This window comes from Thamnophis elegans, chromosome 1 (assembly GCF_009769535.1).
Source record: "Thamnophis elegans isolate rThaEle1 chromosome 1, rThaEle1.pri, whole genome shotgun sequence".
Lineage (NCBI taxonomy): Eukaryota > Metazoa > Chordata > Lepidosauria > Squamata > Colubridae > Thamnophis > Thamnophis elegans.
In genome coordinates, this window is record NC_045541.1 from 99,408,122 (window position 1) to 99,424,152 (window position 16,031).

Here is a 16,031-nt window from a genome sequence, read left to right on the forward strand (position 1 = left end):
GGGCATACTCATGCATGTTGCACTAAACCATGGTTTAGTATTACATCCCCAAAGCCTTTGTTTCTCTCTGCTAATATGAATCACAAAAGGACCTTCACACATGTCTCTCAGTCATAGGTCTAGCCATCTCTTTTATGATGGGGTAATATAGCCCCATCATAAGTATTGAGAATCTTAAAGAGTCCAAGCAAGAGCAGAGGCCATCTCTTAATGAATTATACTTTTACCTGAATGGGAGAACTTCCTCAGACTTTCTCATAGCAGAGGTAAGAATCTTTTAAAGTTTGATTCCACCATGAAGTAATTGCAGTCTACTTCAAATGGCTCCCAAGCAGTCATTCAAACACATCCAATTTGTAAAGGGGTGGTAAAATGTGGAGACTATTTTAGCTAAGGATTAAAAGTGGGTTCAAAATAAGTTTAGTGATTGGGCATCTGTTTTTTTAAAACATACCTAGCTTCATGTCTGCTCTGCTTAATAGGATTTATCTAGCTCATGACAGTAAGATCTCAGCTCCAGGAGATCCACTGCTAGCTAAGATAGCCAATAGACTGGATAGAACAAGAGTTGATCTTGATATAAGTCAGCTTTCTATTCTTCCATCATGCCAAGGAAAGAGACACACTGTAATCAGGTGCCTGATCTATGAGCACTCTAAATGGCTTGATAGCGCTTGATAGGTGAGGTGGGGAAAAGATGTGCTTAAAAAATCCCATTGAAATAAATAGAAGTAAGTGAAGGATTGTGGTCTAAATTAGCCTTAACCATTGAGTTCATTTCTAAATCTGCATGGCAGGTAATCTGCCATCATAGCAGCAAATAATAAGTTGGTGGATCTGATCTCCAGATAGCTGAGAAGTTATCCTAATAACTCCAGTGCCTCATTTCGGAGTAAGCCCTTACCAATATCTGCCTTCAGCTCCCATTATGATTTTGAGAGCTGTATTCTACAACATGACAAAGGCAATGTTTCCAAGATATCTGTTAGATGAAGCCTGTAATTAGCTCTCAACACCCTACTTCCATTAAAAGAAACCATTAAACATTGCCTAAGAGTTACCATCCATTTTTGCTCACCCTTTCCATCCCCCGCTCCCCACCAATCACCTTCTTAAACCTGCTGGTTCATTCTTTGCTTTAAAGACATGGTTTACATTCACAAAATATATAAAAAAAATATAAGGTTACTGGATGAGCATATAGTGCTGCAGCCTGACAGCTGTCTGCAAATATTTTCACCATGATTATCCTTACTAAAAGTAAATCACTGGGTAAAGATAGCACAAACGTGACAAGGCTCAAATTGGATGTAACCAACACTATCTGGAATTCTTTTGGCTACATATGGAAAAAGGGGGGGATTGGGATGCCCCCTCCCTCCCACACTGGAATTATAACCAGGATAGGGAGAAAAAATGAACACTCCTTCCCTACTGGTCTTGTAAGGAAACTGGCTTACAGAATAATTGAATGAGGTAGATAGTAAAGGAACATTATTTCAGGGAATGAAATGAGAAAACTTCAACCTATAAACCATTTACAGTATAAATGTTTAATTAAAGTCAATATGATTACTGCAGAGTGAACTGCTACTGGGACGTGCTCAGCAGGAATCTTTATGGCAGAGGCATGACTAGTGGGACAGGACTTCTACCATAGACAAGCACCTATTTTGCAGTCCATGGTTGAAACCACTGAATTACAATGATGGGGTTACCCACTTTAAAAAAAATAGGTTTATTAAACTCCCCAATAGGTTTAACATTTTTTTTTCATATTTAAAAAGCAACCTCCATTTTTTAAAAGGCTAAATAGTTTATTCCTCTGCAAACCTCAGTAGCCATACATGTGTTTAATCTGCCCCCAACCCCAGTTGGAAAAAAATGACCTTCAACTGGTGAAGTGATTCTGTACTGCAGAATTGCATCATAAGCTGGTTTTTGATATTGTGTAGCATTTATGGGAACCATTTTTAAAAGACTGGCTAACCCATTTTAAAGGAAGGTTGACAAAATCGGAATACAGCGTCCATGATTCGTTCACTGCAATGCGTGAAACAGGAACTTTGTCTTGTTCCTATCTGAGGAAAAACTCATGAGAACATGAGCATTCCTGGTTCAACATGCATAGTTAAAAAGGGGGGGGGGACATAGATGAAATCACCTAGTTTGCTAGTCAGTTCAAAGAGCCAAATTTGAACAGCACTTCTAAAAAAACAGTCGCTTACAACTATGTAGAAATCTGGCCTGAAAGAAAGATATTTTCAAGTGTTACTAAAATCATTCATTTGGTAATTCTTGACTTATGACTAGCAACCATTCAAGAGTTCTAACAGCACTGAAAAAGTGACTTAGGACTACTTTTTGAACATTGCAGCATCCCTACACAGTGATGCGATTGTAATTCAGGTACTTGATAACCAATATGCATTTACAGCAGTTGAAGCATTTACAGGAGTCATGTGATTGCCAGTTTTGACTTTCCCAGCTGCTTTCCGTCAAGCAACATCAGTGAGAGAAACTGGATTCATTTAACGTGTGATTTACTTAATGACTGCGGCAAAAGAAGAAAGATTGTAAAATCGGACACAGTCATATGATGGCTCACTTAGTAATGATTGGAAGTTCTAACAACAGAAGTTGTAGTGCCAACTGAGGTTGTCAGTCCAGACTACGTGTAATATCACTCCATTTAAAAGATGGTTTGTGATCTTGTAACACAAAGGTTCTTCATTGTAACCTATTCCAAAATGTGAGTGGCTGAAAGAAGAAAATGACCACACTGTACCTAAGCCAAACAATGAGCAAAAGTGTCCAGATATTGTTTTGTACTACTAACATGGCAATCCTCATTCTCACAATGCTGAGAATTTAAGTCTAGAACTTGAAAAGTCTAGAACTTGAAAAGTCTAGAACTTGAAAAGAACTAGAGGGCAATTCGCTATGAACTCCTGCCATGCAACCTCCAGAGATTTTCAATGGGATTTACTCCTACTTTGCTGGTGGATTCTATTCTACAGGCACCAGAGGGATTGAATGCAGGAAAGTTCAGAGTTCAACTGTGGCAGAGCTAAAAAGAGCATTGCAGGGCGTACATCAATGCTACAGTTTCTGTAGCAGAAGTAAATTGACACCATTTCTATGAACTAACCATGCTGCACAAAAGGAGGTCAGATGCTGTACGTTCCTATAAGCTGGCATCAGAACTGAGGAAGATTTGTCTAGCTTCTTTTGTAAGGGTTAAAACGTTTACTGGCAGTCATAACTGGTTAAAAACAATGTGTATATTTAAAAAAAACAATTTAATGTCCACTAACAAACATTGTACAATGCACAGAACAGTGCAAAGCATATAGGAATCAGATTTCACATTGTAAAAAGTCATAATAGCAGCACACCTGTGATAACTTAGCCCAAAACAAAGATAAGATTAAATAAACCACAATGCAAGAGCCTTCTTCTGTTACATGGTGTAATGAATAGCTTAGGTTGGAGGTTTGGTTTTGTAGAAGGTTGTTCTTTCTTTCATTTCTTTTCTTTTAGGAATTTTTTTTTTTAAAAATGATCAGAACTATAAATAACTTTCTGGCAATATATACAGACATCAATAATTTAAATATGTTACATCTACTCTTGCATAAAACTCTCAAAGAAAAAGTGCACCATAGATTTCACCCCTCCCTCTTCCATTCTCCCAATTGGGCCTTGCCTTTTCCTTCTGCCCTGAGGTAGCTCTGAAGTGATAGTTCTCAAATCCGGAAGAAAATGTGTCACTGTCATGGTGGGAGACACTTTGTTGCCTTTCTTGGTTCTTCCATTTTTGCTCAGGGCCATGTACATCCCAGGATAGGTCTGGGACTCATAGGCGTTGTAGTTGTTTGGCAGCAGAATCTTTGAATTTACACTCATCACCAAAATGGCTCTGAAATGAGAGTGGAGAAGGAAGGGAAGAGGATAGTGAGAGTAAGGTAAAAGTTAGATATTAAAAAATGTCTCTGTGAACATATACATGGAAAATATACCTGAGCACTTGCCTTCTTTTTTGTTCTTTTTTCAACTTTGCCATGCAACTCAAACTTCATAAAGTCTTTCAGATGATCTTACCCCATTCTAGTTCCTTCCAGTTTACAGTCTATAATTTTCATCTTCTCAGAAAATGTAGTCCAACACTTATGGAAGACATTGAATTGGAGAAGGTGGAAGTAGACAAAAACTACGATCAACATTTACCAGTCCATCTAAGGACTTTGTTAAATGGAAAAATCGAATTTCAATGATAGAATATTTGCCAAAAAGGCCATAGTGAAATCTTGTTTTCATCAATAAGTTAAAGATAGATCTTGTCTAATCAAGGAAAGCAATAGTACGTAGGTTGGTCAATCATCAGATTTGGTAATTTGATTTAGGAAAGCTTCCTATGTAAATGATGATATGTATGTATGTATGTATGTATGTATGTATGTATGTACATACATATACTATACATATACATATACATATACATATACATATACATATACATATACATATACATATACAAATACAAATACATATACAAATACATATACAAATACATATACATATACCACACACATTGGTTCCATTCCATTGTTCCTCTAAATTCTCACTGTTCACAATTTTCACACCTATCTCACTTTTATCTTTCTAAATACGCCCGGGTATTTATCATACAAGATTTTATTTTTCCCCAGAAATATACTTTTCTAATTATGCAGGTCAGTCTCCCACAAAAATGATTGTCGGTTTTACTCAAATTATGATTAGCTGGATCAATGAAGGTTAGTTTCATTTTTGTTCATTCCTATACAGATTTCATTTTTTTAAATGTATATTGCCCAAGCATATACACAAAAATGCATATTGAAGTTGGTATAAATTTGAACTTTCCTTTTTAAATGCATCCTTCTTACATTTTGTTTCAACCAAGACCTGCATTTTAGTATTTGTGGAAAAATGAGTTCAGAGAAACAATTACTGTATATTTCAAATCACACAAGAGCAGCAGGCACAGATTATGTCAATTCTCATAAAAATTGACAAAGATCAATTGCTCAAACATACAGGTAGTCCTCAACTTATAACAGTACATTTAATGAGCATTCAAAGTTACAACGGCACTGAAAAAAGTGACTTATGACCATTTTTCACACTTAACAGCTGTTGCAGTGTTCCCATGATCATATGTTCAAAATTCAGACCCTTGGCAACTGACTCATATTTATGACAGTTGCAGTGTCCTGGGGTCATGTGATCAGTTTTTGAAACCTTCTGACAAGCAAAGTCAATGAAGAAGCCAGATTCACTTAACAACCATGTTACCTAATTGTTAACCTAATTGTTAACCATGTTAACAATTGTTAGAGATTCATTTAACAACTGTGGCAGGATTGTAAAATGGGGCAAAATACACTTAACAACTGTTCCCCCTAGCAACATAAATTTTGGGCTCCACTATGGTTGTAAGTCGAGGACTACATGTACTTATCTTTCTGCCTGTTCCTTGATCTGGAATAATAAAAATAAGAGAAGTCCAAAACTGTTAACTTAAGCCAAGTTCAGCACTACATTCCTTTTGGGATTAACAGCAGCATTATTTTTTGAAGCAGAATTTCCCAGCCAAATTTTATGCTTGTTTAGACATTCCACACATGGCAATGCCTTAGATTGAGGAGACTCTCCTAAAATCTTGAAGCAGCCCAATAACACACTGCAATACACACACCCCAAATAATTATTATCTCCTCTTTTATTTCTGATTGTGGATAAACCGTTCACATCATATTTTGAATAACATTTCAAAATAGTTTTATGAATGGATTTCCCAGGTTTCAGGGCCTAAATATGGTGAATCCCAAAACATGTACAGTACACCTTTATTACCTGATTTCCATTCTAATTAGTGCTCAAGGTAACCTAATCTGTTCACACCTTACAGCTTCTTTCTCTTTCCCTCCTTCATTTTCCCTTCTGTCAATTTGATTTGCTTTAAAAATTCTTGGCAATTCTACTGTTTTAGTGGCTTCCCAACTTTTAAAGCTGGCATGTGCCTGAAGCTCCCAACACTATGTTAAGATACAATGTAGAATGAAAATTAAAGCTCAAAGATAAATACATTGAAAATGCTTTTTATTAATTGAGATTACATATATTCAATAAAAAATTTAAAACACAGAATGTCTATGGAATCTACTCTACAAGGATCAGTATAGGGAGACACATCTTTTAGGGTAGAACCCATCCCTCTTTTAGAAGTAGGATTCCCCCCTCTCTTTTAAAACTAAACTCAGAGAATTGACTGTTTTAAGAGTGTAAATGCATATACTTTCTATACAGGGGAAAGTCTCCTCTTACACAGAGAGCAGTAAAGCCCTCAGATTTCCAAGCATGGAAAATCTTCAGGCAGCTGCCTTAAAAATGAAGGGGGAGGGACACAACTTTATGTTATATTAAGGATGATTTGAAAAAGACAAGGGACCTTCTTCCCCCCTCCCCCGGCCGAGTGCTACATTTTCTCCAAGAATATTATGGGGAGCTACTTGCTGGAACAAGAAGTTCTTTTTTCTCCTTTTAAAAATGTGATTTTATTAAACAAATTTATAAAACAGGACTAAACTTCAATAGGAACTAAAATTAAGTAAGAAGGAAAAAAACAAATGAAAGAAAAAAAGAAAGTGCAAAAAAGTAGAAAAATAGAAAAGAAACCAAAATAAAATATTTAAAAAGTGGTTTCCAATCCTTATGAGAGTTGTAACTACAATTCTACATTTACCTCTTTCTCTAAAGTTACACTATGACACTTTACTTTCTGTAATCTAGAGCTACCTCTTTCTCTAAAATTACAGCATGATGTTTTACTTTCTATAATCTAATCTAGTTCTACAATCATAGATTGTAAATTCATTTTTTTGTTTTATGCTAAAATCTATAAGGAGTTTTCAGGTACAAATATTGCCTTCAAATTGGTAAATTTGGCCATCTTAGCAAATTCTTTCAGCTTCATCAACTATTCCTAATATGGTTGTATTACCAAACATTTCCACAAGATTTTTTCTAAATAATTCCCAACTTGCCTCATCTTGCTTTCTTTTTCTGCCTTTTCTCTTTCTCCCATTTTATCTTCACTCTTCCTCCCTTCTTTTTTCTTCTCCCCCAATAGCCTTACCTCCTCTGCAGAATATTTAAATTTTGAAAAATGAAAGAACATTTATTTGTAAGAAATACGTATCAGTGGAGCTGTGCTCTAGCACTTCAGGAGGAAAGAACCAAATCTTACAAGACTCAAATAAAAATGGACAAAAAAGGGATTTATAAAGTGATTGCTTGCTTGCCAGAAGAAGAACAATGGTTATGTTACCAGTACTTTTCAGTATATGCTGTCTTATATACATGAATAATAAAAGACAATCTCTTTATACAGTACAGAAATTTGCTTATTCTAGCTGGAAACTCAGGCAATATAAAGTAACTATCCATGATTCTATATTCCATAAGTAAGCTTTTGGATATGGATGTACCACTATAAACTCAAATGGTTGATGAGGACAATTGGAAAGTTTCTTGGTCCAGCCCCTGCCCATGGCAGCTATATTCATATTATCCTAGACAAATGGCCTTGAGTCTTTGCCTTGAAAACTTGTAATGGTACATCACCTATGACTTCATGAGGCGAGCTGTCCCATTGTTAATAGCACTTGCCACCAAGAATTTCCTCCATATTCCATGTTTGGCTATCTTTTTGTAAAGCTTGGGTTCTATGGAAATAAATCCATTTCTCCTATACCTTGCCTGTCAAGTATTAAAATACTGCTATCATTTCTCCCTATATTTTTCTCTTCTCCAGTTAAATGTATCCATTTCCTTTACCTGTTTTTCATAGGTTTTAGCCACTTTGTTGCTCCTCTCTGCATGTTCTCCAATTCCTTGGTATTTTTCTTGTGTTGTTGTGACTACATCTGAGCACAATATCTCAGGGGTGGGATGTCTTGTGCAGCATGGAGCAGAAATATCATTTCCCGTTATCTCAGTACTACACTTCTGCTGCATTGCATTGGCTCTTTTGGCAGTTGTAACATATTGCTGGCTGATGTTTAACTTGTGGTCTACCGGGAGGATCAGATTCATCCTACCAAGCCAAATACCACCAGAGCCGAGGTGGCGCAGTGGTTAAATGCAGCACTGCAGGCTACTGCTAGATCAGCAGTTCAGCGGTTCAAATCTCACCGGCTCAGGGTTGATTCAGCCTTCCATCCTTCTGAGGTGGGTAAAATGAGGACCCAGATTGTTGGGGGCAATATGCTGACTCTCTGTAAACCGCTTAGAGAGGGCTGAAAGCCCTATGAAGCGGTATATAAGTCTACTGCTATTGCTATTACTGCTATTTTTACTGTGCCACTTGGTTTTTCTGAGTGCACAAATTACATTTATCATAACTGAACTGCATACTGCTGAATGTTCTTTCCCCATTTACAGAAGAAAGCAGACTCAAGCAAAGAAAACAGCAATGTTGTTTAAGGATCAGGCATGGCAAATCAGTCATAACCACTCACCTATTCTGAAAGAATCTGATTATTCTTATATTATTTTGAAAATTATCAAAGGTCAAATAAGCTTCTCCAAGGACAATTAGCAGAGCTACAAGAAGGAATAGTATTATGGGTCTGCTACGCTGCTTTCTTTTGCTCCTTGCATAAAGGAAACCTAACGCATTGAGAAGCAGGTATTTGCCATTATTTGATTAATGAGTTACAATCCAAAATACCACAACCAAAAGACTTGGCTTTGGCTTGAGGAGACAGTGTAAGAAAATAAGGCAAACCATTATTGTCTACCACCATTGGAAACATTCTTTAATCGCCTGTATTTCAGATTGTTAGTTTGCTTGGAATGCAGTCCAATGACTATTTATACTGACCCCTAAATAAAAGTTATCTACATAAATGACACTGGACAAAGGATGTCTCTTTCGATTAGCTATTTAAGAAATGATAGGTATATTGAAAATGCAGAAGGAAAATGATCATTGGTGGCAACTGATATAAGTAAAGGAAAGTCCAAAGTCTTAAATTATTGGAATGTATAACTTCCTTTTAGGCAAGTGAATAAGAAAACACTCTTTCTTTGGCAAAAATCTCTCCCTACATCAGCTCATATCAACAGAAGGACTATATAGAAAGGCAGCTGGAAATGACCAAAGGGGGGAAAAAGGACTTGTGTTATTTTTAGGAACTAAATAGGCTACAAGAATTGAAATGGCTCTCCAACATTTTTGCTCCAGATTTACAGATTCAGACAAATTCAGTAGAGAATTAAAAAAAAAAAGTAAGACCCTCACAGCTAAACTGTCCTTTGCTTCCACTAGACAGTGCATGAATATATCCATATGTAATTAGTCCTTGAGTTTTGTTATAAATTAAACTACTTTGCTTTTTTGTCGCAGTGACAATTTGCTAAAATCCAGAAAGGATGTCTTATAAAGCTTTATGTAGCAAAAAAAAAGTTGAATTGCCAAAAATACAAGGCCCATCTAACTTGTTTTGGCGAGAATCTTTGCGGGGTCTGAAGGGCATCCAAATTCTTGTGGTCCGTCCAGACCTCGAAGGGTATCCCTCCCACTTCTAGTAAAAAACTAATTTTATTAGTTTACCATTTTATTTCTAGTCCCTCAAAACTTTGTCATAAAGTTGTAACTTTAAATTGAATAAAGGGGGGGGGAGTATTCTGTTATAAAACACACAAAATAACCATTCCATTTGTTTTGGGACTACAGCTCTCAAACTTCTGAACCAGCACAGCCAGTGGCAAAGTCTAGGTACGTTGGAAGATTGTAAAAAATTACAAGAGTTGAATATCTCAGAGTAATATGCTATCTTACACTTTGCAAGCCTATGTGTACACAGTCTACAAGCCTTTGATTTCCCAAATTACGTGATTGCAGTACATGGAAATATATGTGTATTTTAAACAGAATTTTTTGGATTATTAGATAATCTGAATTTTCTGATACAAATCCAAAAATGTTTTAATCATAAACTACCTTTTACTTCCTACAGCTGTTTGTAATGTCCACATCTGGGACAATCAGAGAATTGTCCTCTTAATGTGCTTAACAAGCACATATATTTAATCTATCTACTAAAAGCCTGTAATATTAAAACACTTGTCTTTCTAGTAGTGACAACTGTGTTCCTTAAAAGAACAATTGATATTTTAAAGGTGATTAAAAATCTTTAGCTGAAAATCTTTATAACTGCTACTTACAGATCCATAGAGTTTGCCTTTGCTGTTCATTGCTACAAAAAGTCCACTTTTAACACCAAAAAGGCTAACCACTCCTCGTTCCACTGGAGAGATTTCCAGCAAACCTTTAAGAGAAGAAGAATGCATTAGAAACAAACCAGGATATGGATATAGGATTACATGCAATCAAATCATTTGAATAAAGAATATCCTACTAATTCTATTACTCTTTAAGATATGTCAATAGAACCATACCAGTAGGGCTACTCTTATGGCACGCAACAGCTACTCAAAAGTTCATGAATATTATGTGTCTCTTGTATTATGGCATGTAGACAGCTATATTAGGAAGTAAACATCAAACTATTAAGATTCAGAAAAGTTCCACTGAGCTTCAGGTTACTCTAGAACAGAAATGGGCAATCTCCACTTTTTGGGTTTAACCATCCATCCCCAAGTGCAGTCTGCTCCAAAATTGTTGCCAGTCTCATAAATTGTTCTTTTCACCAATCTTTTCAAAACTTCCCTGCAGAAGAGGATTGGTTCACTCAAACTTAGAATAAATGGTTGAAGTATTGAAAGCCTTGTTTCCGTCAGTTTAAGACTTCTTGCAGTTGCTACCCAAGTTGCCATCTTGCCATCTTACCATCTGTAGAAAGTCTTTTTATCTCCTCAATACTGTGGGTATTGGATGTTGAAGAATATGTAACTGATATACAACTAACACTGAAATTTGAGACTAAATGTCACTTGTGGTGGTAAGAGCAAGGACCTTCCATGATATTGGCTCAGTTCTAGTGAAATTAACACAATGGAAGCAATGACCACTTCTGAATAATCAAACCTTCCATTTTCTTTGCAATTGTCAACCATCTCCTACCCTCTTGTCTTGGGCAGCTGTTCTCACTGACCTGATTCTTACATTTGTACTAACAGGGCAAGCCCATTTTAGTATGGGTGTAATGGGGGGGATAAGATGTACAGAACTGAGCTACTCATTTAGCTGGAATCCACATTTTGCTATTTCCATGATATTGCAATTCTGAGGGGAAGAATTTCCAGTTATTCTTTTATTATTAACTACATTCCACATATTTTATGTTTCCTTACTACTACATGTGCTTCCCCACTTCACAACAATGAGAAACCCTGTCATGATTTTTGATATGTAGTAGGTATGTGTGCAAAGAAGCAATCTGGAGGCTAGAAAAATATATTCCTGTCAGAATTGCCTAATCAGGCTTTATTTAGTGAACCACAACTGGCTGGTTCAAGCATGCTGACTTTAAACCATGATTTGCAAACCACCACTAAGTGGGTACACACATTGCATTGAGACATAACATACCCCGCCTAACAAAATGAATGAATTTAGCCAACTCATAGTTCCATAGAGAATTAAGACCTATGAACAGACCCACTGCAAATGTGATCACTGATTCCCTCCCCCCACTTCCCAAAAATACGAGTGATTTGCATTGACTTGAACAAGCTACTTTCCATAGACAATATTCCCATATGATAACCCATCCCTATACAGAACAGCAGCTGGCCCTGCTCAGGATATGCCCATAACCTATTGCTCTACAGGCCCTTGCCTCATTAAAGTTACAGAGTGCACAATCATGAGGTTGGCTGTTACCATGAAAGCCCTCCCTTTGCCTCTGTCAATTAGCTTTTAATGGGGTTTAATTATTCCTGCCACCTTAATTTTTTTAAATAATTTTAAAGAAACTTTTAGTTAATTTTTTTTTAGTGTTGACATTTTAATTTCTGTAGATTGTTTAATATTACGATGCTTTATTTTACACCATCCAGAATCCCTCTTTGAGGGAGATGGGTGGGCTCAGAAATGTGATAAATAAATAAATAAATAAATAAATAAATAAATAAATAAATAAATAAAATCTAGTTTAACTCCTTAGCATGTTCATTAATAACTCTTCCAGCCCAACTCAGCCAATGGACTGCCTGACTGCTATTATTTCTTTTTTAGAAGGTGCTTAAAAGCAGCCACATAGGAGCAACTGCAAATGACTTGTGCTGCCCTGACTAGTAACAAGGGATGCTGGAGGCTTGACAGCTTGCAAAATGCTTCAGGTCTTCCTTCTGCTGTGATTGAAGATCTAGCAGAGATTTCCCCGCCCCCCCCTCACCCAGCTTAAAATAAGTATCTGACATGTTTTAGGACACATGAAACGTTTGTCATGGTGCAGTCTTTAACCCCTCCTCCCTGTCCTATTGTTTCAGTTGGGTGTTAGTTAGAATTAGAGCTATGGGGCCATGGGGTTAAGTCACGAACAGATGCTTTTAGACTATCCGAGCTCCTCCTCGACAGAAGTGGGATGGGATCTTGAATCCCAAATTAACTACTCTGTCAGCCTGTGGCAAAAGCAGGGTGGGACTTAAGGGTAGCTGCTCCCCATAACTCTAACCTAAGCTAGGCTGTTAAGGAAAAAGGCCTAATTTTGTTTAGAAAGTCAAAAGAAGTTTGACTTTCTAAAGGGTTTGACTCAAACCCCCATAACTTTAACCTTAGACTGTTGAGCGTGGACCTCACCCTTTTCCTAAGAGTCTGTAAGGAGGTATGCATAACCGCACCACCATGCCTACCATCCCTGTCTTACTGTCCCCTTTTATTCATACCCATTTCCTATGTTCATGTCCATGTTTATACTTATACCTGTTATCTCGTACATGTTTGACAAACAAACAAACAAACAAATAAGTAAATCCTGCTTAAAGTGACTAAGCTCAGGTCAGAGGGAATTTCTGGGGGCCAATTTTTAATTACAGAGGGAGCAGCTAAGTAACTCTGCTTCTGTTCCTGGACTAAATTGCACAAGGTGCAAGCCAGTGCAGTCAAATCGCCCAATATAAAACGAGGGAATTTCACTTTCAAAGATTATGCCACACTCCTTGCACAACACTCACAGCTCACTCTACTGTAGTAAGTTGCTACTGTATTCCAGTTTTTCCTGGGCAGTCAGGAGGACCAATAATTTTTTTAGACATGAAGTGGGTCGCGTCTCTTATTTATTCCGGAGAGACCGCGAGAGAAATCCCTTCACTCCTTTCAGATGGAATCCCATCCCTTCCCACCCTAGGAAAATAGCGGGGAAAAGCATCACGCAAGACCCTCGGCTTGATCCTCGTCTGTCTGACTTCCGCCGGCTTACCTGGGAGCTCAACACGAGCCAATAATGCGCGAAGAGAAAACGCATCTGGCCTTTTCGGCTTTCTCCGAGGGGCGCCTTTCCATTTTGTCTACCTGGGGGATGCCCAGTTTAACCCTTTCGTTCCCCTGCCCCCAGCCGAGGCTGCTTTTCTACAGGACCCTAAACCCCTCTGCCTTCAAAGGTCTTTTGGCTTTGACCGTCGACGCTGATTGCCTGAAGCGGGGAAGGGAAGAGGTTTGGCGCCTTGCCCTGAAAAGGGGGCGCGGGGAGCTTACCTCCTCCGCGAGGCGTTGCCCCAGAAGACGGACAGGCTCGATCGTTCCGCTCCCCGAGAGCCTCCCGTCCGCCGCGGCCAGAAGTTCACCTTCCCGGGGAGTACAGGAGTAACCTAAACCCTCGGGCCGTTCACACGCACCCACTTTCCCCCGCCTTAGGATCCCACGCACTTCTGGGGGGGTGGGCGCTCGCTGGCAGGCTGGCTGGCTGTTCCCCTTCTGGGGTGTCTCAGCCGAGCGGATCCAGGTGGGGCAGAGGCGGCGGGGCGCAACCACTACTTACTGTATCGGTTTTCGTCGTGGATCCCGTTGATCCGGCTGTCCGGCAGGACCTGGATGTGAAAGCCGATGCCGACGTTGCAATAGAGGCGCCGCAGCCTCTTGATGCCCAGCAGATAGTCCCGTCCCGGCTGAGCAAATTCCTCTCCCCGGCAGGCAGCCTGGCCATGGAGCGCGAGGAAAAGAGTCTCCCAGCGCCACTCCAGGGTCTCGTTGTGCTGCTGAGCGAAGACGGGCATGCAGCGGCCCGCCAGCCAGGGCGACAGCAGTCCCAGGAGCAAGGCTGGCCAGCAGGCCGGACAGGGACCAGTCATCCTCAGAGAACGCGGGCGACACACGTGGTTCCAGGGGAGGCAAGCGGCTAAAAATACACCTCTCCGGGCGAAACTCCTGCCCCAGGCTTAGATCCCAAGAGCGGGGTGGGATGGGGGTGGGGGGTGGTGAAGGCAAACCAACAAATATATGTATGTATATATGTATGTATATGTACGTTATATATACATATATACATATACTATATTTATTATACACGAAATATATATATGTATATATTTCGTAGATGGGAGGGGGGCGAGCAAGTAACTCAGCACCCCGTGGAACTGGAGAGCCGCTGCTTAGATCGCATGGAAGAGGAATCCGGTGCGCAACCGGTGGGCCGGGCTGGCAGCAAAGATCGACTCCGCAGCAGCTTCTTCTGAACTTGATCTCCGCTTCTGTCAAGTGGGGACCTTCTCTGCGCGCTCACTCATGGCCCTTCTCCCCCCACCCCCCGAAACCACGACACTTATATATCCAGCCGGCCTTGATACCTATTACATCACCACCTATGGCTGCCTACAAGCGAGGGGAACTGGACGCGAAATGATCACCCCGAGATGGTCCATCACAACCAATTGGGTCTTAGAAGTGGAGGGAGGGGTGGGGAGGAGGAGAGAATATATGTCAACTTTAAAAAGAAAAAGAAAAAAAAACACATGAGTCTTCCGTCAGGGATAATCGAGAAACTTTCACCTTTGGTGCTCGGGACATGCGACCCTTAACTGGGGTATTTTTCCCCCTTTCGGTTTTGCAAGCGTGTGCAAATGCTACCAATTTAACATACTCAGAAACAGACATATCAAAGAATGCCCAACACGCTTCTCCCCCTCCATCCTCCTCCTCCTCCCCTCAACAATGTCTCGCTTTGTGAAAAACGCAGGAATTTAAGATTTGGCTTTTTCCAAGGAACATGCTTTAGAGTTTGCAAAGAAAGGGGGTGAAATCCTTTGCGATAGGCCAACATAGCTAATGCATGAGAAAGTGAAGGCATTTTTTTTTAAAATTTAAAAAAAATGCAAAAAAAAGTAAAAAAGATTTTTTTAAAAAAAAATGGCCAGGTCAAAAATGTAAAAACCAACATTTCCAAAGTGCTCTGCGCTCAGACAAAATAAAAGGTACATCTCAACAGGAGCTTTAACTAATTGGAAAGATAGGAAAGAGGAGAATCTGTCTTTCAATCAAAATGAAACAAGCCAAAAAAAATGCACTGAGGAGTTGTTAAGAGTGATAAGGAGTGCCGAATTCTCCAGCGATTCATTGGAATGGGGTCTTAAAGATACTTTTGGTATCTGATAGTTTTAAGTTACCCCAGCGTTTCTAACAGTATCAGACTGACAGCCCATGGAGAAGCTCTTCTCTGGTTACATATATGCTCCACGGAGTCATATCTCTCCCTCCCTCCCTCCCTCCCTCCCTCCCTCCCTCCCTCCCTCCCTCCCTCTCTCTCTCTCTCTCTCTCTCTCTCTCTCTCTCTCTCTCTCTCTCTCTCGCGTGGGTATATAAATATTTTTTTCACAATTTACTAAGGCTGCATTACTGTTACAATTAGTCTTCTCATCATTCCTATCACCCATCTTCTCCCACTAATGACTGCATGACTGTAACTTTGTTGCTAGTATCCTTATAATTTATATTGATTGTTTCCTGGTTGCTTATTTGTATCCTGTGACATTAAGTGTTGTACCTTATGATTCTTGACGAATGTATCTTCTCTTTTTATGTA

General features: G+C 39.2%; 1 protein-coding gene across 1 annotated transcript; it reads right to left on the reverse strand.

Annotated features, from left to right (window-relative positions):
- Positions 1-3,627: 3,627 nt before the first annotated feature.
- On the reverse strand, positions 3,628-14,304 carry FGF4 (fibroblast growth factor 4). Its single transcript, XM_032212980.1, is given in 4 exon segments — positions 3,628-3,889; positions 3,891-3,922; positions 10,279-10,382; positions 13,995-14,304. Coding segments are annotated over 4 exon segments (708 nt in total).
- Positions 14,305-16,031: the final 1,727 nt, after the last annotated feature.